The sequence below is a fragment of the Lagopus leucura genome, unplaced genomic scaffold, assembly GCF_019238085.1.
Source record: "Lagopus leucura isolate 7727_CA_CO unplaced genomic scaffold, USGS_WTPT01 Super-Scaffold_73, whole genome shotgun sequence".
Taxonomy (NCBI): domain Eukaryota; kingdom Metazoa; phylum Chordata; class Aves; order Galliformes; family Phasianidae; genus Lagopus; species Lagopus leucura.
In genome coordinates this window covers 79,993,210-80,018,560 of record NW_024962252.1, presented here as the reverse complement: position 1 = coordinate 80,018,560, position 25,351 = coordinate 79,993,210, and the positions used below count along the sequence as shown (strand labels likewise).

Sequence of the window (25,351 nt, the reverse complement as noted above, 5' to 3'; positions counted from 1 at the left end):
GTTGAATTTCTCCTTGAGAAAAAGCTTGTTCCCACTGACATTCATTGAGGCTTGCTGAATTTTTATGGAGACCAAACACTGGATGTAGGCACAGAGGTGGTGGTTGGTGCATTTCAGCAGTGGTGACAGCAACAGTGGGTCACCTTTGCTGGTGCAGATTGTTACAAGCACAGTGTGCAGGCTCTTGTTCGTCTCTGGTGAATATGTATACCTAACAGTGACTATGCTGAAGAAGAGTGTTTTGAGCTGAGAATTTGCTCAAATAGTGCTATTGAGAATTTGCTCTATCGAATAGTGCTATTGTGTTCTTTGTATCTGTTATAGTTTCCATGGAAGTAAATAGGCATCACATCTGGAACAACCTATGTACCTTTGATTTCAGGTGTTCTGTAAAATCAGAGAAAAACAGTCACTGTTGTCTGTTGTGTGATTCACTTGTATTTTACTGAAACCCAATTTCTAGCTTTGATGCAATATTCGAGAATGGAGTTGGTTCTCACTTGTCCTTCCAGTTTATTTGGGCTTATAAAGAAAAAAATAAATAGGTGGAAGGGACAAAAAGCCAAACTGTTTTAAGCTGAAATATATTTTAAACTTGTGTAAACAGTTTTAATGCATCAAGCTAAGTTGGCAGACTTTCATAATCCTCTGGGAAAACTGGGAGTTCAAAACCCAGTGGATAAATTGAAGTCACAAATGCTTTTAAGCCCAAGATTTGGCTCCCTAAAGGGATGCTGCAAATGAGTTAGGCCTAGAAATGTGGTTTAGCTAAAGCAAATGAAAATACGTTTTCATGAGAACTTCATGATTTTAAGGACAAAATATTTGGATTTCTTTGTTCTGAGTTGAGGACACAAAACCAAGAAATGGCTGTTCCCAAGAAAAGGTTGTATTTGCTGTCTAAACACAAGAGGTAATGATTTCACCATATTTTATGTTTTTAAGTGAGTTTATGACATAAGAATAATAGAGGCTGTTTTAAAATGCGAAATTTCATTTAGCTGCTGAGTTGAGCAAATGTTCCCAAGCATAATTGAATTAACAATGCCAAATATACATAAAATGAATGGCAGAACTATTAGTTTGTTTACAGCTTATTGTATGTCACCTTGTTTCTCTCTTGGAGAACAAAAGAAAAAATGTCCCTTTTCCACGGGATTTTGAAGAGCTTTGCACCTACTGCAGTACAAAACAACAGCAGGAGGAGGGTGGGCTCCAGTTTGTTTCCTTCCCCCTCATTCACAGTCACAAGTAGACCACGCCATTTTCTCAAGAGGTTTCCTGTTGTGTACATTACGTGGGTCTGTAGTTAACTAGACCACTGAGTTTCACTGGCAAGTTGTGTTGAAAAGATGGCAGGAGACCAGCCAAAGGTTTATCTTGCAGATTGGGTTTTTGAGGATGGACATCACCTTAAAAACAAACAAACATATTTTCTAAGGTTATAATATACATCTGGCTTTTATAACAAGCTTTGGAGTGGCTTGGAATTATAGGTGTAGTCCCGTAGGACTACGAGATCTTTGACCAAGCTCTTTTCCAGGAGCAGGAGGTACTGGAAGTCTGACCACATGGAATGGAAAGAAATTGATGGATGTGCTATGGCATGGGGGTTTCATTGCTAGAATTTGGCTGAGAAGAAGTTCAGGATGCATTCCTATGAATGTGGTCTTCATTGCTTGTAGAATTATGGAATCATTAAGATAGGAAAAGATAATCTGAAGATCATCTAGTACAACTGTTGACAAGTTGCCACCGTGCCCGTGTTTCTGAAGAGAGATGAGGAAGGAGAAACCTTCAAGGATAAGAACTGTACATGAAAATTTCTCAGTTGCAGGACTCACAGATGTAGCAATGCTCATGTCTAGATAATACCACTTCAGCTTTTTCAAACAAGAGGAAAGTTACAACTTTGTTTAGCAATGAAATGCTGTATTAAACTGCTGTAGCCTCCTGTTGCAGTGCATGCTATGCAAATATCATCAGAGATATCAAGCAGGAAATTAGTGGTTTGTGTGGTTGTAGTGCTTTCTTCCTAAACTCTAAACATGTCTGTTAAAATCATGAGTGAGACAACAATAACAAGCAGCCCAAATTCAGTGCATCTGTAAATTTTTATTTATTTATTGAATGGAATGAGCCTGAAAAAGTTCTGAGCCACTGAAACATCTCTGATAGGTGTGATAAGCCCAATTATGAGATCCCTTTTTTTTTTTTATCTCTCGTGCACTGGAGTTGGGAGGATTTCTGTGTTTCTGGCATTGAAAAGACATGTCTTGCTGACATTGCTGTTCTCTAGGTTTTGTGGATTATTTTGTGTAACTTTTATTATATTTTCAATTACTTGTGACAACAGTATTTTTGAAAGGTGCTTGTTGGTTCAAGGATTGCCTGACATGGGAATGGCAACAGTAAGGCTCTGTCTGTTGTTGCAGTCAACCAAAAATTCTTGGTCTGAGTTATTATTAGAGGAGTTAATTAATAATTAAGGTGCATATGTAAGTTACTTTTGGAGGCAGATGTAGTGAAACAATTAGGAATGTGATTTCTTTTGAGCATATTCTTTCAGCTAAAGAACCAGAGTAATAAGACCATGTATTTAATTGGTGTATTCTTGATGTAAATGTGTTCTTTTTTCTTTGTGTGTGATACATTAAAATACGTTTGTTTGCTGAGATGCTGCTTCTGTTTGTTAATGTTCTTATTTTAGATTGTTTTAACTCCTTTTTAGTGGCCTAGATTTGCAGAAACTACTGTAGCTTGGGCAAACATTTAGTATGAAGCAAAGAAATACCTGAAATCTTACTGAGTTTTGTGCCTTTGCTTTCAAACTGAGCTTTGCTTTACCTGCATGTCAACAGATATCAAAGTGTGGTACATGCATATAACTTCAAGTTTTTGTTTGGAATGAAAGCCAGCTCAGGAGTTGCATGGTTTCTGTCTTCTGGCACTGTTCAGTTCAGCCACTTTCACATAGATTCCAAAAAATGCATGTTTAACCAAACTATCATCTTGCAGCATGGGGAGGAGGAAGGTTTCATTAGGAGAAAGCTTAGAAAAGCATGTTTGTTCCAGGAAAAGCTTCCTGGAGGATTTGGTATGGGATATGAAGCAAAAGGAAAATAAGCAGGGAGCCCCGCTACCCTTTCTGCCGCTTTCATGCTTATTTTCCTTTGGTTTATCATCTCATACCAGATTTCTCTTGCAGTTGATGTGGCTGAGAATACTGATTTAAGAAATGCTTGGTTAGAAGGAAAAGGAACTGCAAGAAGATAACTGTTGTTGCAGAAGTGATGGAGGAATGAAGTGGGCTGAATGTGCAGTGTTCCCAGCGGTGACAAGGCCAGATCCAGAAAGGTAGAGTAATACAGCCATTAATACAGCTTCTAATGACTTCAGGTTCTGAATAACAGCATAATATTCTTTAATTCTATAACTAAAGCAGCGTTTCCTGATTTCAGTAAGCTAATGGAATTAAGTTCTTTAGATTTATTTTTCTTTTCCCCTTGGAAAGTGGTTAGCCTTGCTTTGTACTTGTTGTTTTTGTTCTGCTTGATTTGCAAAACTGGTGGGGGAGGGGAACCAATGCTAGAAACTACCACCAAACTCTACAAAAGTTCATGTCTTATTGTGAGTTGACTGGAAGCTATCACTCTGAGGTTCTTAGTGGCTTTGTTCCTCCCTAGAAGCAAGTGATTTGAGGAAAAATAATGTGATTAAGTAGATTTTCTGTGCTAGCTGGTTTAAACGGAAAGAAAGTGGGTCTGAACTTATAATCAGCAGATTAATAGACTGATGTTTAAAGCAGCCTCAGCTAAGGACCGCAAGTTGTTGTTATGGCTGCAAGTTGTATCAGAGGAGGTTTAGGTTGGACGTAAGGAAGATCTTTTTCTCTCAGTGAGTGGTCAGGCACTGGAATGGCTGCCCAGAGAGGTGGTGGAGTCGCTGGGCGGGCGGCGGCCCCCCCCCCCCCACCAAAAAAAAAAAAAAAAAACAAAACCTCAGCAATTTTGTGATGTGAAAACACTAGTGAGAATTTACTTTAACTACAAAATTAGTTCTAAAATAATTTTCTTTTTTTACATATAGATACCAAATCTGTACATAAAAGTTCTTACTTAAGTACTCTTGTAGAGGCAAACTTTCATTTTCAGATGCATCGCATGGAAAGTGCCTATATTTACTGAATGACAGTGAAACTATACCCAATGAGTTGCTTTAAGATTTCAGTGTAATAAACACCTTATTTATTGTGTGAACTCTTTATTATTGTATATGGACATGGGAGTGAGAACTGATGCAGGATAAAGAAGTTGAATATTCCAGTGGTTTTTTTGTTTTGTTTGTTTGTTTTGCATCAATTATGTATTTAGATTTGCAGTATACATACTGTGTGGTAGAGGGAGGGGGGATAAACTGGGTAATGCAAGGGAAACCCCTCATTGGTCTTCTGAATGAGATGATTTAATACATTTAGACTTAGGTAGAGTTCTTGCAAACAATATGAGAATAGTTCTTGTTATGCTGCTGCATGACCGTCAGTGATTGTAAGTCATGTAGCACTGTCATTGTGGTGTCACTGAGAATCTTGTTGATTTTGGAGAACTTTTTTTTGAAGATGTCTCAGTGTATGACTCTACTTTTCACTCTTCTGTTGATGTACAGAATTGGCATCCAGCAGTAAACATTCTACTTAGAGTTCCACTTAAAAACATACTTACGGTATAAATCATGTCTTTTGAGTGCGTGTGTGCTAGTTCAAAGATGTTCTGTATGGCATCAACATGCTTGTTTCTGCTTTTCTAATTTTGTGTGTCCCTTCACAGTGAAATTGCCAATCCATTCATAAAATGATATGTCAGAGGTATGATCCCAGGCAGCTGTAGGATTGCGAATTACAGCCTTGACAGGGGTGCAGGGCTGCAAATTCTAAAGGGTGCCACAATCGTTCTTCAGCACTGGAAGCCACAGCAGGTATTTTGGAACTCCTAGGGGGTGCTGAGGATGATAAGCAGGAAAATGAAGGCTGCCTGTGGAGTCTGCTACATATAAATATATTGCAAAGGTAACTTTGGTACAAAGGTATTCAAACTGGGGGCATCAGGTTGCCAGTTATTATGGATGTCTGATTGAGGTGTACTGCAGAATTGTTTCACTTGGGTTAAATTTCCTGGTGTGCATTGGGAAACGCAGAAAATTGTGGCATGTTTGGAGGAATCTTATGTTGTTTTACCATGGGATTAACTTGTCAGTGAGCTGCATATCGCTGGATGGTAGTTAACTTGGCATCCTGTTTTCTAAACTATTATGATGGTGAAAAGTTGTTTGTTTGTTTTTAAATACCAAACACTGGAATTTGAAACTGCTTTTGGATCATTTATTTTGTATGTGTATCCACTACAAAAACATGGTTTTCTATGGTGTCTTTTTTCTATATGTCCTACTCTTTGCCATTAAAGGAATATGAAGTTGGGAGAGTGGTCAATTTGGATTCTAATAGTCAGGTGCTGAAGTCATAATCCCTGTCAATCAGGAGGATTGCAAGCCATTCAGTACTGTGTGGTAAGGTGTTGCAGAAGTTCTGCTTGTGGAGCTTGCAAGGTGTGCAAGTGTCAGGCACTGCCTCTTGCTATGTGCCTGAACAGCTTAATGTATGCTTTACTCCTGATTTTTCCTTCAATTCAAACATTTATGGCTTGCAAACTGTGCATTCGAAATTCTGTTTACACTTAAATCAATAAAATAAATAAGACATTACAGCTGTTTCAGTTGAAATTTTACCTGTTGTTTCCCTGCAGCTGAGGTTTGAAACCCAAATGAAACCTGACTTGCATGGTGCTGCTCCCCTCTTTTTTTCCTTCCAATCTCTAGTGATTTGAAACCTCCAGAGATAGAAAATGTGACCTAATGTTTGTGTGCTCTCTGAACATTGGTTCAGTTATTGACCAGCTAAATAATAGAGGTGTATGAGTGTAGAGGTTCTTGCTAACATGCTTTTAATTATCTGCATTTATGTAATTATTATTTGCAGTAGAAATTTCAATTTCCTGTTCGTACAGCTAGAGCAGCTTTAGCAGTAAAAGAACTCAAAGCCATAACTGGGCTGCGGCTTTTGTGAATTAATGTCAGCATTCACTGTTCCATTTTTATAAACCATAAAGGGACTTTTTTTTCCAAAACTATTGATAAAATGGCAAAAGGAATTTCAAGAAAGTGAAATTGGCAATAAAGCATACATAAGAGCATCTGCAGCATGTAGCATGTACTGGACTTATCAGTATGTGTGCATTTATACTTGATAGGGACATAGATATAGCTACCTTTCCACCTTCACTTAAAGATAAATTTAAACATATTTTCAGGATTATGATAATCTTATTCTCTATAATATGTGTTTTGCTTTTGTGAAGCTATAAGCTGACTCTGGAGTAGTATTTTTTCCCTTTCTTTGTGCTATTGCTATTCGCAAGTCTTTTGCATTCAGTGTTGTACAGATTAAAACTCAAATACTTTTCAAGTTAGAGTAATTAGCAGGTAAGAAAGTATATAAATCTTTACTAGGAAGAAGTCACTTGTTCAAGATGAACTACGATTTGTCGAACAGCTCTTGTGTGCCATCTTATGAACTTTGTGTAGGCATTTTAAGAGGAAAATTGGGTAGGACCAATGTCATATGAAGTCTCCTGTTCACCCTTAACTGCCCTGGGATATTATGGATATCAGCCTTGTGCTGTTGTACATTAGATCTGTGTCATTCTCTATGGAGTAAAGCTATAGACATGAACTTTTCATGCTGGTGGTCATACTGAGTGTCGTCAGCTTTGCTTGTGCACAGATGTGTCCTTTTCTGCAGCATGTATAGCATGTGTTGTCTCTGACCTCCTCCAAGCTGTGTGAGGAGCAACTGGTCAGTGGCCTTCAGCCACGTGCTGCCTTGTCTCCACCTTGGTGCTGGAGGTGCCAGAAGGCAGGACTGGGGTCCTGCTGGCAGATGTCTGAAAGGAAAGCCTGCTGCAATCGAAGGCAGTGGGAGCCACCCTCAGCTGCCCTCTGAGAAGTGTCACAGGGATGCTGACAGGCTGCAGCTGTCTGGAATGAGGCTCTGCTGAGCAACTCGTATTTCTTCCTATTGTGTTGGGCTGCCATAATATCATGCTCACCACTATAAATACCTGGATTTTCCAACACTGTGTCATTTTTAGAACTGCTTGTCCCCACCCCCTAGTATCTGTATGGATGTTTTGTTTCCATTCTTGTTCCTTCTGTTTTTTGTTGTTGTTTGTTTGTTTCGGTTTTTTTTGACAACTGCTGCTGAACTTCAAGTTTTTGCTGCAAAATTCCTGAGGTGGGCCCTGACTGTTTCTGCTGCTGTTAGCTGCACAGCTAAGTTCTCATCCTCAGACAGGAGAAGCAGGGAGAGGTGAGGCTGGTCCTTGTAGTGTACTTGACAGCAAAGAAAGCAAATGCTGTGGTCATCCTTAGTAGTGCTGCTGTGCTAGGGAGACCGATGGGACCTGAAGTCCACATACACTTTGGACTTTTTGTACCTGAGGGGAAAAACAGGGAAATGGTAAAGCTTTCTGTGTCTTCTCTAAATGATGCTTGGTAGTTCCAAGTTCCAGCTGGTGGCTGTGCTTCTGTTCTGACTTCGGCTTCATGGCTGCATGCCTCCAGCTTTGTGCTGGCGATGGCATAAAGTCACCCCTCAAACCCAAGGGATTGCTGCGGCATGCTGGCAACTGGTTCCAGTACAGCCCTGCTCTGCTAATCACTATCAGTTTTGTTGGTCCAAATCTGATGCACACAACATGCCCTCCATTCTTCTGCTGTGCTCCTAGTTGTTATGGACACATGATGTCACTCTTCTAACCTGTACCCTCCTCAGATGCCGACTAGATGATTTCCATGTTGTACAAGCAATTTTCCATCTCCTGGAAGCAGCTGTTAGAATAGGTTTTAGCAATTTAGCTTTTGCTCTTTGTTAACTGTCAGTATTTTTTGAAATGGGAAACTGAATCATTTTGACTCTGTGAGAACTTCACATGTTGCTGGGCCATTTCCAGGGAGCTTAGAGCAGAAAGCGGCTGCTTCAGCGCTGCATTGACTGCTCAGTTCAATAAGGATCTTCTCTTCTGTTCTCTAACAAGAACCATTCTTTAATGAGATGATAGCTGCCACATGGCTTTCTTCTTTTCCTTTAATTTTAGGTATGCTAATCGATGACCATTAGCCATACTGCTGTAGCACTGAAAGTAAGTTTTTAGGGTTAGTTTAGTGCATTAAGAAATTGTTTTCCTGATATTGTAAAGTACTTCTTGAGTTCCCCAAAGTAAACATCTGTGTTGTTGTCTTGTTTTACTTAGATTTTTGTTTGTTTATTTGCAGAACAGTTGCTGGATTTTAAGATGACTTTACCTATTGAAATATTACACAACTTTTTTGCACTTTTACACTTATTTAACTTTGAATAAAACATAGTATTTAAGGGCACTTTCATTTGATAAGTGTTTTTTAGTTTAAGTATGTTCCAATTCTTTGTTAATCATTATGGCTTGATTACTTTGTTTGACATGAGTCATTTTTCCATGGGTCTTTATTGCATCAATTACGTACTTAAAACAGGAAGCCCAGAAGGATGTGTAACCTCAGATCACTGAAGATTCCCTGCTTCTTTTATAGCTGATCTGTGTGTTGGGTATTGTTAAAGTTAATGATTTCTTGCTGTACATATTCTATTTCACCTGTATAGCATATACTGTGTCTGCTTTATCAGTGAGAAGGCTTTCCTGAACCTAATGTGCATCAACATAATCAGTAGGAAACTTATCTTTGACTTTGTAGTTGAACACAGTTTTACTTAATGGTGCATTCCAGTGCTGCTTTTCTATTTTACTGATCTAGAAAGGTAACCTATGAAGCCATATAGATCAGTTACTGTAATTATCAAGATATTGTATGTAATTATACTTATTTACTCTGCCTCATATTGTGGTCTTGTTAATGTCGTTTGCATTCTGCAGGAATTCTGCTTTTTTTTTTTTTCTGCTTCCTTTCAATGAACCATAGAGAGGAGCTGCATATTAAGCTATTTTGAAAAGGTTCAGTTTTGATGTAGTATTTGTCGTCCTTTGCTATATCATTGTTCCTGTCTGTATGAAAATGTTGCTAAAATTAGTAGCAAGGGCAAACCAGACTGACTTGATTTCTGGTTGTGTTCTGCCTACGTTCCTTCCTTGGAGCAAGAACAATATGCTCCTGTCTCCAGGACCACGCTTTGCTTGTTGAGCATGTAAGCTCATCTGTTTGTATGATGCCTCATTGGGCATAGGGCAAACTGGATCCAATCAGAAAGTGTTTCTGAGAGCCAGGCTCTCCTGGCTTGGGAACAGAAGTGTTATTATAATTATTACTTTTTTTTTTTTTTTTTTTTTAACTAATCAGCCCTTGTAAACCCTCTTCCTGTTAATGCCGGCTAATGGCTGTGTTTGAAAGCAGAGAAAACAAAGAAGATGAGTGCTTCTCACAAGCTCATGTATAATGAGGTATGATAACATAATGTACTTAGAATTAAAAGGCTGCATTCGGCAGGAGGCTAATAATGATTTGTGGTTGCTGAGTTAGATGGTTTGCTGTTGACAACTACTTTCTTGCATGTGTTCGGGCAAGAGTAGTAACTTTCACCTCCTTTTAGTCATGCTGAGGAAGTCATCCAGCTTTTCTGAGGAGCTCTGAGACTTGTTGACTTGACTTTGCCCTCTACAAAAAGCCTAGGCACAGAGGTAACACCAGCTTTGCATCAGTGTTGCCTTTGACTTGGTTCCATTACCCTTCATCACGAACATCAGCATTGTGCAGTGTGAATGCAGCCAGTGTACAGAAGGTCAGAGGTAGAATAAATTTGTTGTGTCTCTGGAGGACAGAAGACATAGGTCTTGGAAGTGAGAGGGCAAAGAATCTAGAATCTTGATTTGGAAAGTGAATGTACAGGTGATATTGTGCCTCTATGGTTTTGAAAAACTCTTGAGCTGGGGGGAATGAGAGCCAATTGGATGCTTTTTGTCATCTCTGTTCCTCCCTCTGTAGCCCAACACCCTTTTTCTCCCTCTCAATTTTTATGCATTTCTTTTCCTCCTTCCATTGTCACGCTGTTTCCAGAGGAGACAACACTGGGTACTTCTGTTTTCAAGAATGGATTTCCCTTTCCAGTGCCTTATGCACAGTGTAGTCAATCTCATTTGTAATCTTAAAAATATGTGATCAAATGTTACCACTTTTTTAAGCCAAACAAACTCTGAACTTGAATGCAACTAATGATGTGATTTATTCTGCTTCATCATCGCTATTTGCTAGTTGTCTTTATTAAGGCAGTTATATTTTCTCATCTGCAATGTGCACATATTTTAATTGGGATTTACAGTTGCTGTGTTCTAAAATAAAACAGCAGCTAACTTAATTCCAGTTTTGTCACATTTATACCTTTCATGAGAGTAGCCTCCAATTAATGACTTAATGACTTAATTTTTAATTTACAAGACCATAACAAGCACCATATTCTAAAGCTGGTATGTTGTGGAGCAGCTATTCACAAGAAAGGTGAATAAGTATCGAATTACAGATTTTTTCTACATTAGCAATATGACCATATGTGCTTTTGAATAACTCCAGATGGAACACTGGTTTACAATTCATTATTTTGGACTGAATATCTTCCAAAATTTTTATTTACCCCCCCCCCCCCCCCCAAAAAAAAAAAAAAAGTTGGTTTGCTAGATGTATAAATCTATTCTATAAATCTGCTCTATTCACCTGTTTACTCCCACACCCCCAATATTTTGGCTACATAGTTTGCATAGCTGCACTATCATAAATCTGGGATGTGTTAGGCTTTGATTGATTGTATAGACTTTTCTTGTTATGCAGCCCTAAGTGATTGTGTTTTTACAGTGTGATTATTTTTGATGTGTTTTTTAAAAGCGTATTCAGATGCTTATCAAGTCTATTCCCACAGTGAATGTGAAACCTTTTAAATAAAAAGGTAAATATTTGAGAAAGTTAAAAACCTCTAAAACAATATTATAATGGAATTGTTTTGCAACCTTGACTCTGGCTGCCAACACTAGTGCACCCTGCGACTTCTTTTGAAAGAAACATGCTTTGAGAGTTTGCCAGTTTATTTTGCTTAATGCTTCTCTGCTCAAAAGAGAATGGAGTACTTTGTGATTATCAGATAATTTAAAGACCCCTTGGTTACAAAAGGAATCTTAGAAATAGAAGTGAGAGCTTAGTTCATCTTGTTGAAAGCAGTGGTTAAATACCCTGACTCAGAAATTGCAGCTGTACTTGTTGGCATGGTGAAAAAAGTGCAATTTCGTGTAATAGTTGATGAAATCACAATTGTTCCTATATCTCAGGTTGCGTGGGACTTTCTTGCATGAGCAGCGCTTTTGAGTAGTCATTCCAGTTCTCTTGCCTTCCTGCTCTAGGCTATTTGATCATCTTTGATCCCCATGAGAAATGCCCCACTTGGTTTTCGAGTCCTTACTGGTGCTTGTTTGCTTATTCCTTGTGATAAGGCACTGGGATGTACCATGGTAACGTGGAATAATCCCTGCAGATCTAACTCTATGTGTCTGTATTTTCCGTTGTTTTTATTTCTCAAACAGTTTTAACGGTATTTTATAACTTGGTGTTACAGGAAATATTAATTTACCCATGTCAATAGATTCTTTTAGCCACAGCATCGCATGGGGTCTCTGTGTGACTGTGGATGACAAGCTAGCAGCAGAAGTGCTGGTTCTATCTTTCTTATTCATCTTCATCCTTCCTTGGTTTGTTTCTGCTGTCAATGCCAAATTTCTGGAGTTTAAGAAAGGCTGTGTGTTTTCTGCTGCATTTACTCCATGACGGTGTAGAATTTAATCTTGGCCATTACAATTACAGAATCAGAGTATCTGGAAAACTCATTTTCATGGCTAAGAGCTTTATGCTGCTTTTATTACTTTTTAGGGCTAACAGTATTGTTTAGTGATTGCTCAGAAGTCATGCGAAGTATAAAGTAGGACTTCAGAACCCTTTAATTTTAAGCCTTGGTAAGGTTTCCCCAGTGACTTCCAACCAGAATTTAAGTGAAGATGTTCTTTGCATGCTTTGAAATATTAGCTGCTGTTTTTGTCTGCAGATTGTTCCTTTTCTTTGTGTCATGTTAAAAAAAAAAAAAAAAAAAAGAGAGCTCCATGATAAATCCTTTTTACGATAAATGTAAATTTGAATAAAATGTCAGCAATTACTTTTTTTCAGGTTGGTTTCAAAGTATCTGTGATTTGAGAGAAATCACCTTGATTTTTGAAGAAGAGTTGTATTTTATACCTTTATGGAGAAGTGCAACTAAGTAAAATAGCTTCTGGAGTACAAATCCTACTGTACAGTGCTATTTCTGAAATGCCACTAGGAAGGAGGCCAGGATTAGAAGCAGAGCAAAATTTAGCAGAATGGAGGACTGGGATTGCTGATTGTAAGCATTTTGTTATGCTTGTCCTGTTTTCACACAGCAGTTTTAAATTGATTGGAGCATCTTAGGGGGAATAGCCAGAAATGTGATGTGCCTCTGTAACCATCTTTGTGTTGGTTTTTTTTTTTTTTTTGGTTTGAATTCTGTATTCTAAATGGCTTTGTTTCTTTCATAAAAACTGGCGCCCATGTTTGAAAAGTTAGTTCACTCATTGAATGTGCAAATGTAAACATATTCACAAGTCCTTGTGTTTTAAAGGGAGGGTAATTTCAAGGAGCTACGCTGGAGACTCAGGGAGTGAGCTACCTTTTGCAATATACAGCTTTGATTTGCTTCTTGGTCACTGTTGTGGGACGCTCTTGGAAGCACTGCTTTGCAAGTGAAATTCTGTGACTGTTCTGTTCATGTTTAGCATTGCTAAACCTGGAAAACTTGCCTTGACACATGATGGTGGTTAGCTGTACAGTGCTGCTGGGAGCTCTTTACTGTGTTTTTTGTTTTGTTCTTAAACAGCTGATGTAGCACCAGTGAGGTCTGTCTGGCATTTTTTAAGCTGTGATTGTTCTCTAGCAGCATCAGGCCTTCAGGAAGATACCATCACCACACCTACCAGCAGTTCCTTTTTCTCAGGGAAGCTCTCAGCCTCCCATTTCCTACCATGCTGGTAGGATTCAGCCCCTCAGAAGCATTTTTTTAGACCATTCTACAAGGCAACAGTATTTTACTGAAGGGTGATGAGCGAAACCTGGAATGAAACCGTTGCAGGCTGACAAAACCTGCCTGCCTCTGCCTCCGCAAAGGGTGTAGGGCTGGTGGGGTAGGTGTGTTCCTCAGCTCCTGGAGCAACTCATGTGAACTGTGTTTTGGAACAGAGATGTGGTTTTGTCAGCACTGATTTTCTGATTGTAGTACAAGGAAAATATGGAGTGTATGCACGGACAGCTTGAAAAATGTCTGAAGCAGTTGTGCTCACTGTTTCCACAGAAATTGCCTTTGGGTAGAAATTGGGCATGAAGAGCACAGGCCCATATGGCAGTAATTTCCTGGAACTATGGAATCACAGAATGACTTGGGTTGGAAGGGACCATCTAGTTCCAACCCTTCTGCCTTGGGCAAAGTTGCCAGCTGCTAAATGAGGAATTAAACCACTAGGAGAAACTAAAATTTGGAAAAAAAGAAGGATGATGCTATAACAGGAGGTACAGATACCTCCTCTTGGTGAATGCAGGTTAACAGAATACAATGTACAACACTGTGCCTCTGAGTTAAATGCTTAAACGTAAGTAGATTAAATATTTTGGTCTGTGTAAAATAAGAAAAAATTTAGGGAGAAGAAGATGCATTATTACATTTGAATACTAAAGGGAAGTAGTGGAGGTGACTGGTGGGGTCTTTAATTACTTAAGATTAAAGAAATACCAACTATCTTTACAAGCAGGTGACCCATAGTGTCCTCTTCAACATAGCAAAAGCTGCTTCATGAAAATGGAATTCTTAATATGTAGTAATTTTGATACTATGCGAGCACTGTGTGGTCTCATTTCATAGCCTGGGTTGCCACAAGGAATTGCAGTAACTAAAATGTGCTGAAAGATATTTGCATAAAAATATGTGGTATTTTAAATGATATATTTTCTTCCACTGTTGAATGACATACCTGAATGTGATGTAGTTAATTTCTTTGTACAGAAATACCTAAAAAAAAAAAAAAAAAAAAGAAAAAAAGAAAAAAAGTTTGTTATGGCTTTTGGCACAAGCATATTTATTTATAAAGATATTACAACTTCTGAAAAATAGTCTGAAAAATACCTTTTGATTTCTTTGCTTTTTTGTAAAAGTGTTTGAAATTTTTAGCTTGAGATTTCTGAAGAGGCAACTGTTACGCATGGTCCTGAATCTAAAAAATGTGGCTGAAAAAGCTCAGTAAAACTGCTCACAAAAGGAGATGCAGCTGCTTTTGCACACAATGGGAGGTGCTCACAGGCTTACAAACCTAAAGCATCAAGTTGAAAGCGCCAAATTTTAATAGGGCAATTGCCATATGGGATTTAAATTTATAGAAGCATACTGTGAAGTGGTTCTGATTTTATTTCCTTAGCTGCATTAGTTTCACCTACTTTTTGTGGTGCCCTCTGATTGTCCAAATACGAGTAACTGGAGTGACAAATGTGTGATTGTGTAATGCGGTTTTCTAGATGCTTCTGCTAGACACAATTAAACCTCTAGTCTGTATGACCTTCAAGTCTAGTGAACCATTACACCAAGTCACTGGATGTGACTTCTGACTTCTTTCAAATGTCTAAGTGGTTATTCAGTTTTATTCCATTTTCCAAATGGTTTAACCAAGATGTATCTATTTCAGTTCTGAATTTCTGATGCCACGCTATCTTGAGTCATGAGATGCCTCTCATTCAGTCAGAATGCATTTTTGTAAATGACACTTACATGGCAAGAGTTAGATACTGATAAGCGTTGGCATCTTCGGTCACCGATCAAGCTCTACCACACTTGCTCTAAGGGTTTCGGTGTTCTATTTTTTTCTCCTTCCATCTGTGCATGTAGGGCTTGTTATTTGCTTTTTAGCCAATTTGCAGACATATGTTGGTTGAATTATTAATTATTTTTGGTTTTATGCCTTTGCAATTGAGAAGTAGCAAAATCTGCTGGGACTAATGCGTGTTTGCATGTAACTTTTGTGATCAGTGCAGGCGGCTTTATTTTGCATGAATGTAACATATGCTTGAAGTATAAATTTGTGACTCCACAACAGTGATAAGGAATTTCACACTTAACATCTTTCCTATGTTTTTGATGCTATGCAAGGAGTGGTAATTCAGTACATTCCAAGATAGCCATTTCACCAGGTGTTGCAGAAAATGTGGCATTTCTGCCTATGAAACAAGGAATCTTCATAGTTGTGGAAGATCGTTTTCTCCTCTTTCTTTTTTTGCCTTTTTTTTCTTGTAGAAGTAAATTACACCCAACTCAGTAGATTTCTGCTCACATACCAGCTCTTATGGTAAAGGCTGTGTTTTCCAAATGTCAGCGCTAACATTCTTGCATGCTCTCTCTGTGCAATGTCTTGGCCTTCATATTTCTTAATTACAGACCTTTTTCTTTTACTACACGAATCATCAATATTTTAACTTCTAAAATTACTTTCATCCACACATGCTCACCACAGGATCCTCAATTTGTTTGTGCATTTTTTTTGTAAATTACCACAACTTTAAGCAATGTGGAGGTAAATATGTTGTTGTATTTTGGTTGTACTAAGGGATGTGGTTTAGTGGGGAAATACTGATGGTAGGTGGATGGTGGGACTGGATGATTTTTAAGGTCTTTTGTAACCCTGGTGATTCTATGATTTTTGTGAAAGTCATAGCACTGGATAAGCTTGCCTTTATTCCAGAGGAAGGGTAAATTGAACTCTTTGCTTAACAGTGCTGAAACCACCTGAAATTTGCCATCTGTAAGTGGCAATAGAAGAAAACTCCTCAAAATAGTTATTCCTACATGAGAATAGCATTCTTATTAAGCCTAAATGAGGTGTACCCATGTAATCATGGGATAGGAAGATCTGAATCTTTGTATGTTTTTGCATATACAAAAATCTTGTTACTAACTCCATCCTCCTTGCTTCTTGATATTTTGAAGATCATCGCTGACATTGAAGTGAACTTCTTTATTGGTCATTGTGAGATCGGTGAAGAAACAAGCAAGTCTCAGTTCTTCATTCAGAATTCTATTACATCTCTCAACATTTAAGGACAGGAAACTGTGCTGAACTACTTCACCTTTTTATGGCTGGATTGAATATGTGACTTGCTAAATGCTTATGAGTTCTCCTTTGCAGCTGGGTTTACACTTGTATTTAGTTGTAACCTATGTGTAATAGATAAGTCCTTCGATATAGTTTATATCCACAGAGTTCACTGGTTCCTTGGTTTTTCCACCTGTGCAGGCTGCTGTTAATTATTTCACCTTGCTAGGAAATGTGAATTGGAGACAGGTTTCAAGTTTAATAGTAAATTTCAGACACAACAAAGTCACAGCAGATCTAATGCTATCTAATATAAATCTGTGCTATTCTTCTCTCACTGGTGATGTTCTGTTGATCAGCATCAATAAATTCCCAAATGCACCAATACTGCCTTTTTGAGGCACTAGGCAGACATTTATATTGAAGTAAAGTTAGTTCCATCAGCTCCATTACAGAAAATCTGTTTTCCCTGGATTGTTTGTTATAGATTTTATAGTGACTTTGGCTATCTATCATATGCTTCTATTTCTGCAAGTTTATCTGATTATGTTTCATAATGAAGTTGGATGCTCTATAGCAAATCTCTCCACAGACAGAAATTGGGTGACGCATGTGTACATATGTTGCTCTGAAAGTGATGCCTTCTGTTTATTTCCATGGAAACCGCAGTAGAAACAAAGACCACCATAACACGGTTTGTTAGAGCAAACTCTCAGTTACAAAACACTTTTCAACATAGTCATCACCATTAGTTCTACATTTTCAATAGTGATGAACAAGAATCTGTATGCCGTGACTGTAAAAATCTGCACTAGCGGAGGTGCCCCACTGTGACCACTGCTGAAATGCACCACCCACCACCTTACTGTGCTCACACCCACTGTTTGGTTTCCATAGACATTCAGAAAGCATCAGTTAATGTCAGAGGGTGCCATTTTTTCCACATGGAGGAATTCAGTGGCACACCTTTGCTTCATGTGCTCTTCCACATCAGGTGCCATTGTGCCATGCTGTCCCTCTGGTGCCATCTGTTGCATAGCAGCAACATTTAACAGAATATTGGTGGGAAGGTTCAACCTCTACTGCCATATGTCTGCCATCTACCTCTGGTGGCATGGACCGACATAATAAAATAGGAGATGTTACTTCTGGAGCAGCCCTTAATAATATACTTCAGGTTTTGTTGAAATGTTCATAAACTGGTCATGGAGTTGTGACTTCAGAATATGGCCTTGTGGGAGTAGAATGTCAGAGAGCATCTTAGAAAGAAACTTCCCATTTCAGATTACTTGTCTTTTGTCCCATGTGTTTTTTCACTTAAATTTGTACTATTAGCTTCTTGGCTACCTCTGTCTGTTGCTCAGGGGTAATCAGTTTTCACTGCTGAAAATCTGTATCATCTGCTGTATGTTATGTGGATGTTCTTGTATACAGATGTCAGAAAAACTTTGTGTATTTCTGGATATTTGTTTATTTTTTGTCTTGCCCTTTCCCTTAAGAATGAACACTGAGTGGTAACCCAACCTTTTAGAGCATCTGCTGACGAGAATGTATCAAAAGACCGTAGAGTGGATTTTCTATTCCTGCCTTCTGGCTGGCAGTATATTTTGACTTTTCAGTATATTATATTTGTAATCCTATACTGAGTCTGACCTTCAAGAATAGATTATGGAATAACTGAAAACTGTAGGCTGGAACCTCTAGAGGTCAGCTGGTCCAACATCCCCCTCCCCCAGCAGCATTGCCTTTGGGATCTGATTGTCTTATTTGGGATCTGAATTTTGAAATTCTCCAAGGTTGGAAATGCTTTAACTGGTATGGATAGCGGGGGGGGAAAAAAAAGTCTGCATTAGGAGAGGTTCAGCACTAAAACAAACTGCTAAGTTGGAGCTACCATTTTGTGATTTGTGTTGTTTCTTTCATATATGCCCCTTCACCATGCACCTCTCAGCAGAGTTGGATGTTTTGTTCTTTGTAGCCTTTGCCCCCAAGTTAGTGAAGAGTATAATTATATCCCATTTGACTTTTCTGTAGGCTGAACGAGCTCAGTTTTTTCTCTGAGATCACACATGTGCTGCAGCCTGCTTTTGGTCTCAGTGCTCTTCCACCAAACTCTCTCCAGTTGGTCAGTCTCCAAATTTGGATGTGTCTAGCTGTCGCCCAGAAAAGAATAATTATTTCTGCTAGCCTTCTGGCTGTGTTTTTGCTCACACAACCTGGTGTGTGGTCAACATTGATGGCTGCAAAGATGCCCTGGTGATTTCTTGCTGTTTGTCTGCCTGGATTCCCAGCTTCTTTCCTCAGTCACCCCAGCCTGTGCTGCTGTGTAAGGTTGTCTTGCTGTTGCAGAGTTCTGCATTTCTTTGCTGCATTTTGTGATGCTGCTGTCAATCCAGTCTTCCAGCCAGTCCTGATACTGGTGAGAGGCAGTCATCTCTACCATTTCAGTCCTGCCCCAGCATGGTGTTCTGCATGTGCAGGATGAGGGTGTATTCACCCCAATAAATAGATGAGGTGGTACTGACCTCCCTACTGACCTGTAGGGAGCACTGCTAGAAAACAGCTGCTGTTGAGACCATTAAACCAGAACCACTAACCACCACATGGAGCCCAATAGCCCAGCTAATTTTTCATGTAACTTTTAAAAATGACTTACGTGTTAGGTAAAAATGATCATTCGATCCTTGTGCTTCACAAATGTGAGTTTGATAAGCAGATAAATGAAAGTCTGAATAGCAGAACAAATGATTTGTATTGTAATCATTAAAAATCATCATTGATTTTAAGAAGGATTTGATTTTGGGAAGGACAGACTCCAGTAGATTAAAATTATTATTATTTTTTTTTAACAGTCTGTACCCATGTTGAAAGTGATATGTTCTAAGTAATTTGAACTAGAATGAAATTAAATGGAGAATTGCAGTTGTTTTAATTTCTTTGGTATGAGTTGGTGAGTTTTTTGAGTTTCATTGTAGTGGTTGAGTGTGGAGCACTTTTATGGTTGGTTTGATGGAGGCAAAAAAAAACTAGTTTGAAGGAAAATAAAAGACAGTAGAAGCAGAGTGTCAGGTGAACACATTGCAACTATTTTTAGTTTTTCAACCTTACTTTAAAATCAGTCATGTATTTAAGTCATTTTTGTGATTTTCCTTTATGATGTGGGATATTCTTTTCCAGCGCTGATGACAAATCATAGTTGGAATTCTGTTTTGCAAATTATTCTGAAAGTGAACTAGGGTGTGATTTGAATATCCTCGAGGTCTGTGAGGGTGGCTGCCTTGAAACACTTGGGCTCATCTGAACTGTGAAGTAGGTAATTAGTGGTATTTGCCATTTTGCTGGAGAATGGCTTTTTGTATAGCCTGACAGTAACAGTGGGCATAAGGAAGTCGTAGCTGGAAAACATTGAGGAGGGGACTTGCTAGGAACAAACAGGGATGATAGAATATGCTTCCAGCTCACAGCCATTGATATCAGTGAGCTCTCAGAGCTCTTCCTGTGTGAATGTGAGGAAAGTGGCTGCTAAGTCAGGATGGTGCTGTGTGGAGGAAAGGTTTCAGCAGAGCACAGCAGTAGTGCTGAAGGGCTGCAGAGCTCAGCCCGCAGCTCTGTGTGACAGTCCTGTGTGCACTGTCCGATTCAAGAGTTGTACACTCATGTTCCTGCTCTCCTTCCTTGACATCTCCCTCTCTGTCACCCTTCCTTTTCTCTCAAATTGACAGCAGCAATCCATTGTTTTATGACTGATACTTAATAGGATAGTTAGTGTAAATCCTAGTTTAGCAAGTTGGAAATTCCTATCCCTAAAAGTACGTCAGGGAGTAGAAGCTTTAAGCATAGCTGAGCTGCTCCATGGATGCAGTGCAGCCACTCAAGCATGGGCACTGGGGGGGAACAGGGGATTAACATAGGGTCAGGCTCGGGAAGAGTTTGGCTTGTGCTGCAGAAAGGCATTCAGGTACGTGCATCAGTTATGTAGAGCTGGATCTCTGTAGTGTAGTGTCTTTGGAAGGTATTGCCACTCTAGAGATGCTTCTATTTACTGTTCCTTTGGCACATGCGTTCAGTGCATATCCTTTATCTCAAATATATACACATACCCTTATTTAATTCAGGTAAACATTAAATTGTGCCTTGGTAAGTATACTCATTTTGCTAACCTCACCAGATCCATTATTATTTTTACATTTTTCTTTTTTATTTTGTTTGAATTGGACTTAGAAAAGTTTGCACAATAACAAAGATGTGTTTGCATGCCTTTTAACTATGCCAAGTAGCTCTGATTGTCAAAAGATATAGGAGTACATTGGCTTTGCAGTCATGCAAGCATTTGAAAGATGATTTAAATGTATATCTCTTTGATGAGACACTGTGATGAAAGAACTTTAATTTTCATCACACCAGAACTCACTTTTTTTTAATGATCAGAACATCACCTGCAAAAGAATGTTATGGCAGAGATCAGAACAGGAGGCTTTGAAAATGAGCAAAAAATACACACTTTTCTGTAGAAAGTTCTCGTATGAATTAGTTGTTATAAGCTTTGATACAATTTCTTTGAATGTTATGATCAAACTAAGTAACACTTTCTCTCTAAATCCATTTTTTTTTTTTTTTAACTTAACATTCTTGCAATTAACCTGGAAAAATCCATTCTACACATGAATTTATACAGTTCTGTATGCTACTAATATGAGTTATTGACATGTCAAATATAGAGGAGACTGTAGATGCGTTGACCTTTCGTTGTTAAATCCTTGAGTTTGCTGGAAGCACAAAGTAAAATCGTGATCTTTTGTTGTGTAAGATGATAGAGGTGCAGATTGATGCTAACAGGAATACTTACAAGAAAGAATGCATTCTTTTTTGAGTAAAAGCCTGTTTGCCCTACCTTGAGAAGTATTCATTCTAAGTCTCCCATCAATTACACAAAAAAAGTGAAAGATATTTAAACTGGCAGCCCAGTAAAAATTAATGGAAGATGTATTATTTATATTATTTACTTTGTTATGAGCAATGGTGAATATTATGTTTTTCTGTTTATTTTATTCGTATTCATGTGTTGCCTGAAGCATATCCAGCTGCAGTTATACATGTTTATTTACATATATATATATGTGTGTGTATATATATGTAAACTAATATATATGAAACCAGAAAATCTGGTCTTTGTTGTGTCTTAGTCAAGATCACATGCAATCCTTAGGTTCCTGATGCAAATCAGTAACTGTAGTCTATCTGTAGAGGACAACTAACTTTTAAGCAGTTCTGTTGATCATGAAATGTGTGTTCCCCTTTGCATAACCACTGATTTGCAGCTGTACAGCTGTTTAAAACACCTTAGTCAGTCTGCCAAGTTAATTTTGGTGAATGTAATTGCTGCTCTAATAATTACTGGTACTCTAGTAATTGCTGCTGCGTTGATTTGAGAACAGCTTGCTGTGAGCTTCAGTTTAATTAGAATTCTGTGCTGCTAGAAATAGGCACAAAAAACTTCTGATGAAATATGACTCTGATCTTCAATCTGTTCTGTGGAGACTGTGGGATTGAATATAGATAGAGTAGTTCCACTGGATCAACCAGCTGTGCCGTTGGGATCTAGGACTTAGAGCTTTGGAAGAAATTCCATACAGAACTTCATCAAGTTGCCTGTGGGATTATGATTATGTATGACTTTTTTTTTTTTTTTTTTTTTTTTTTTTTTTTTTTTTGAGGATGTAACATGTTTTTTTTTGTTTTGTTTTTAGTAACTGGTGATGCTCGTGTAGGGTCTTTTATTTTTAGTAAAAGCTTTGCATAATTTCAGCAGATTGTATGATTTCAGCAGGTGTAACGTGATAGACACTAACTAAAGAACTGGAGCTCTAAAAATATCAGATTATAATAACACCTTGTTAGGAAGAAAGCTGGGGATAACATTAATATGAATTTTGAGTATGCTTTTTCTTTCTATCGGCTACTGAAACAGAAAGCAAAAGCTTGTTTGGAAACTGCAACTTGTAACTTTCTTAGTACATAGTAGCCATAGATACATTGTAGAATTGCCTAATAATGCCTGCCCTGTAAAGCAGGTGCTCTTGGAGTTTTGCTCTATATGAACACACCAGACCTGGAGCCAGAGCTCAGTCTGTAACTGCATGGCATTTTGCATTCAGTAAATATATGTTAGAACAAGAAGAAACTTCATCTATGAAGGGGGCAAAAAATCTAACATGGGAAAAAACAAATAAACATTTTCTGTGGATTGCAACAAGGGGTATCTGAAATTTGCCAGAAGAATTGGAAGCATGGCAAGAGTGCAAATGTAAGTAAAAATGGATTTGGAAACAGAGTTTTCAACAGAGGCTGAATTTAAAGTCAATTTAATATACCTGCTCTGTGTGATCGGTACCCATCACCTGCTCCTCTGCTCTGGGACTCAGCTGCTGTGCTCCCTAATTCCCCCCAGGTGCAGGCAGGTGTTTGAAATAACGTACTGGTAGTGACTGCCTGCTTGTTGGCAGGATTTGGGGCTGGTGGATGGGCATTTGCTCCAGGAACTGGGAAATTGCACTGCAGCGAGTTCCAGCCAGGTTTATAAGTGGTGGCAAGCCTCCCGTGTCTGTATGGCCTCAGTGTTTTCCATTGTTAGTGGGCACAGTTGTTTGAAGCAGTGACAGCTATGATTGACACTGCTGTTTTTTACTTTTTTAGTGAAGTATTTAGAACAATTGACTCTCACTGTGTGCCTTGAAAGTCCAGTGGTGACTCTGATGGTGCTTGTTTAACTATCTGAGGCCATGCACAATTAGCAAGCATTATAATGGCAGTGGTAATTACCCTGCCCAGTAAGCGTGCATAATTTCTGCTCGCTTGCAGGAAGATTATTTGAATATTCCCTCAGTGTAGCTTGTGGCAGCAGGGAGGTGGTTCCCCATGCTAAAAATAATAAAGGAAGACACATTTCTATATTGCATCAGTTTTCAGCATGCTTAAACTAATGTCTTATGCAAGAGCGTGTCTCCTTTAGCTGATTTTTCTGAAGTCTTCTGACAAGTTTAACTGCTCCAAACCAAACAAAACCACCCCTAGGCATGCACACACACTCAAATAGGCCATTTGAAGAAAGCTGCGTTCCCATGCGTGTTTCAGGAGGCCTATTGGAGAGGGGCTAGGTGAAACCAAGGGGAAAATGTGAGATTTACACTCTGCTCTGGGGAAGTGCAGCTCTTCAGAGTTGCTGGCTCACACTGGAGCAGAGCTGCTGGTCTAGGGGCAGCTGTTGTTGGGGCAGTGCACCTTTCTTTAAGGAGCCTTTACCGAATGCCTAGTATAAACCTAACGTAACTCCATACCATCCCCTCAGGTCCTGTTGCTGTCACAGAAAGCAGAGCTCAGCACTTCTCCTTTGCTCCCTGTGAGGAGCTGCAGCTGCCGTGAGGCCTCCCCTCAGCTCCTCTGCTCTGAGCTGAGCAAACCCAGGGACCTCAGCCGCTCCTCACACACCTTGCCCTGTGGATTCTTCACCATATCTGTAGCCCTCCTTTGGATGCTCTGTTATGTGTGCGTACTTTTTCATTCATTTTTAAACAAATACCCATGTATTTAAAAAGGAGAAAAAAACACTGCTTTGTAGCTTCAGCTGATGTGAAAGATATAAACAGAAAGAAGTGAGAGGGTTTTTTGAAATTCGTGTGTTCATAGCTGATTGTGCTTTAGCAAGAGGTTGTACTGGGTGATCTCCTTAGGTCCCTTCCAGCCTATACTACTGCCACCCTAACTGACCAATACTTTCATTGGTCAATACATTGCTAGTATTCTTTTTCCTTCAAGCGGTGGCTTGGTTTGTTCATCCTTTCCATGGTAACACATGAAGATTGGGAAATAACTCTTCCATTTTTGTTTAGTTTTAGTTTTACTGCATCACTTACTTTGAAAATGTAACATTACCTGTTTAAAGGGCAGGATATAATAGATAAGGAAGAGGTTATTAGTCAATGACACTGAGGAAATTCAAATCCTCATTGGGCGTTCTGGAAAGAAAATTGCTTTAAAAGGTGCTCTTAAGCTGTGTTGAAGGTTTACTTTTTCAGATTGAAAATTGTTGCACCTGTTGATGTTAGTCTGCTTTTTCGGTATCAACCCAAATATCTCTTCGTGCTGGCAATGAAGCAAAATGAACCCACTTTGCAGAAAAGCTTATCTTGAGGCTTTTGATTTAATTTGCTGTAATGGCACTGATCTTTTGTACTTCTTTGTGCTAGAGACAGAATCTCTTGATTGTGAATTCTGGAGATTCAGAAACAAATGTATCCTTTTTTAAAATACCAATTATGTGTTACTGCATGTACTTTTCCTCTTGGGCTGACCAAAAGGAACTGCCAGTATTAGGAATCTCGTAGAACTTCCATGGAGGTGCTTAAAAATAACTAGATATTCCTCTTTTTCTTTTTTGCTTTAGTTGTAGAATAATATTTTTGTTCTCTGCTTTGGTGACTTATGTGTTTTGCTTGAATATAGCTGATAGCTGATATATAGCTGATACACAAAATAACATAAATGGTGTCTCCAGTAGTCTAAGTAGCTGTTGACCCATACATTTTTAGCTTAGCTCAGAGACTTAAGATGAAAGTAGAACTTCCAAAATTGAGCTACTAGCTCCTTCTTTTCAGGTAGTTATTTATTTTCTGATCTTTTTATTGCTGAGTTTTTGAGCATAAAGTAACAGTAATGGAATTTTTGGGAAGAATAAGCAATGAAGAACTAATATAGTCTCCATTAAGACAGCCCCTTAACCTGCATGTTATTTCCAAGAAAACGTTTTCCTCCTGAGGTGTGCATTCCTGCAGCTCCACAGTGCTCAACAGGGGACATATATCAGAGACAGAGAATAGGTAGGCAATGAAACAGAAAATCCTCACCTTCTAAAATGCTAGAAACATGTTCTGAATAAGAATTTTAAAGGAAGAGGTGTGTATGGCTTCAAAATTTACATGAGGAGCTGGTATTACTGTTTGTGCCTCTGTCAAACAGTCTGGTACATCTGACAAGTGGACTGAGCCAAGAAATAAGGGTATTTTTTAAATAATTGTTTTTTTTGG

The 25,351-nt window shown here is 38.7% G+C and overlaps 1 protein-coding gene across 2 annotated transcripts in view; it reads left to right on the top strand.

Moving 5' to 3' along the window:
* EML4 (EMAP like 4) overlaps positions 1-25,351 on the top strand; it is a 153,395-nt gene that overhangs the window by 6,988 nt on the left and 121,056 nt on the right. Inside the window, exon 1 of one of the 2 annotated variants that reach the window (XM_042884489.1) lies at positions 23,795-23,813. The exons of the other annotated variant lie outside the window; for it this stretch is intronic. Coding sequence (XP_042740423.1) covers positions 23,810-23,813 — 4 coding nt within the window. The 5' untranslated portion in view covers positions 23,795-23,809. Of the gene's footprint in view, positions 1-23,794; positions 23,814-25,351 lie in introns of those variants that run through there. 2 annotated transcript variants of the gene reach the window in all.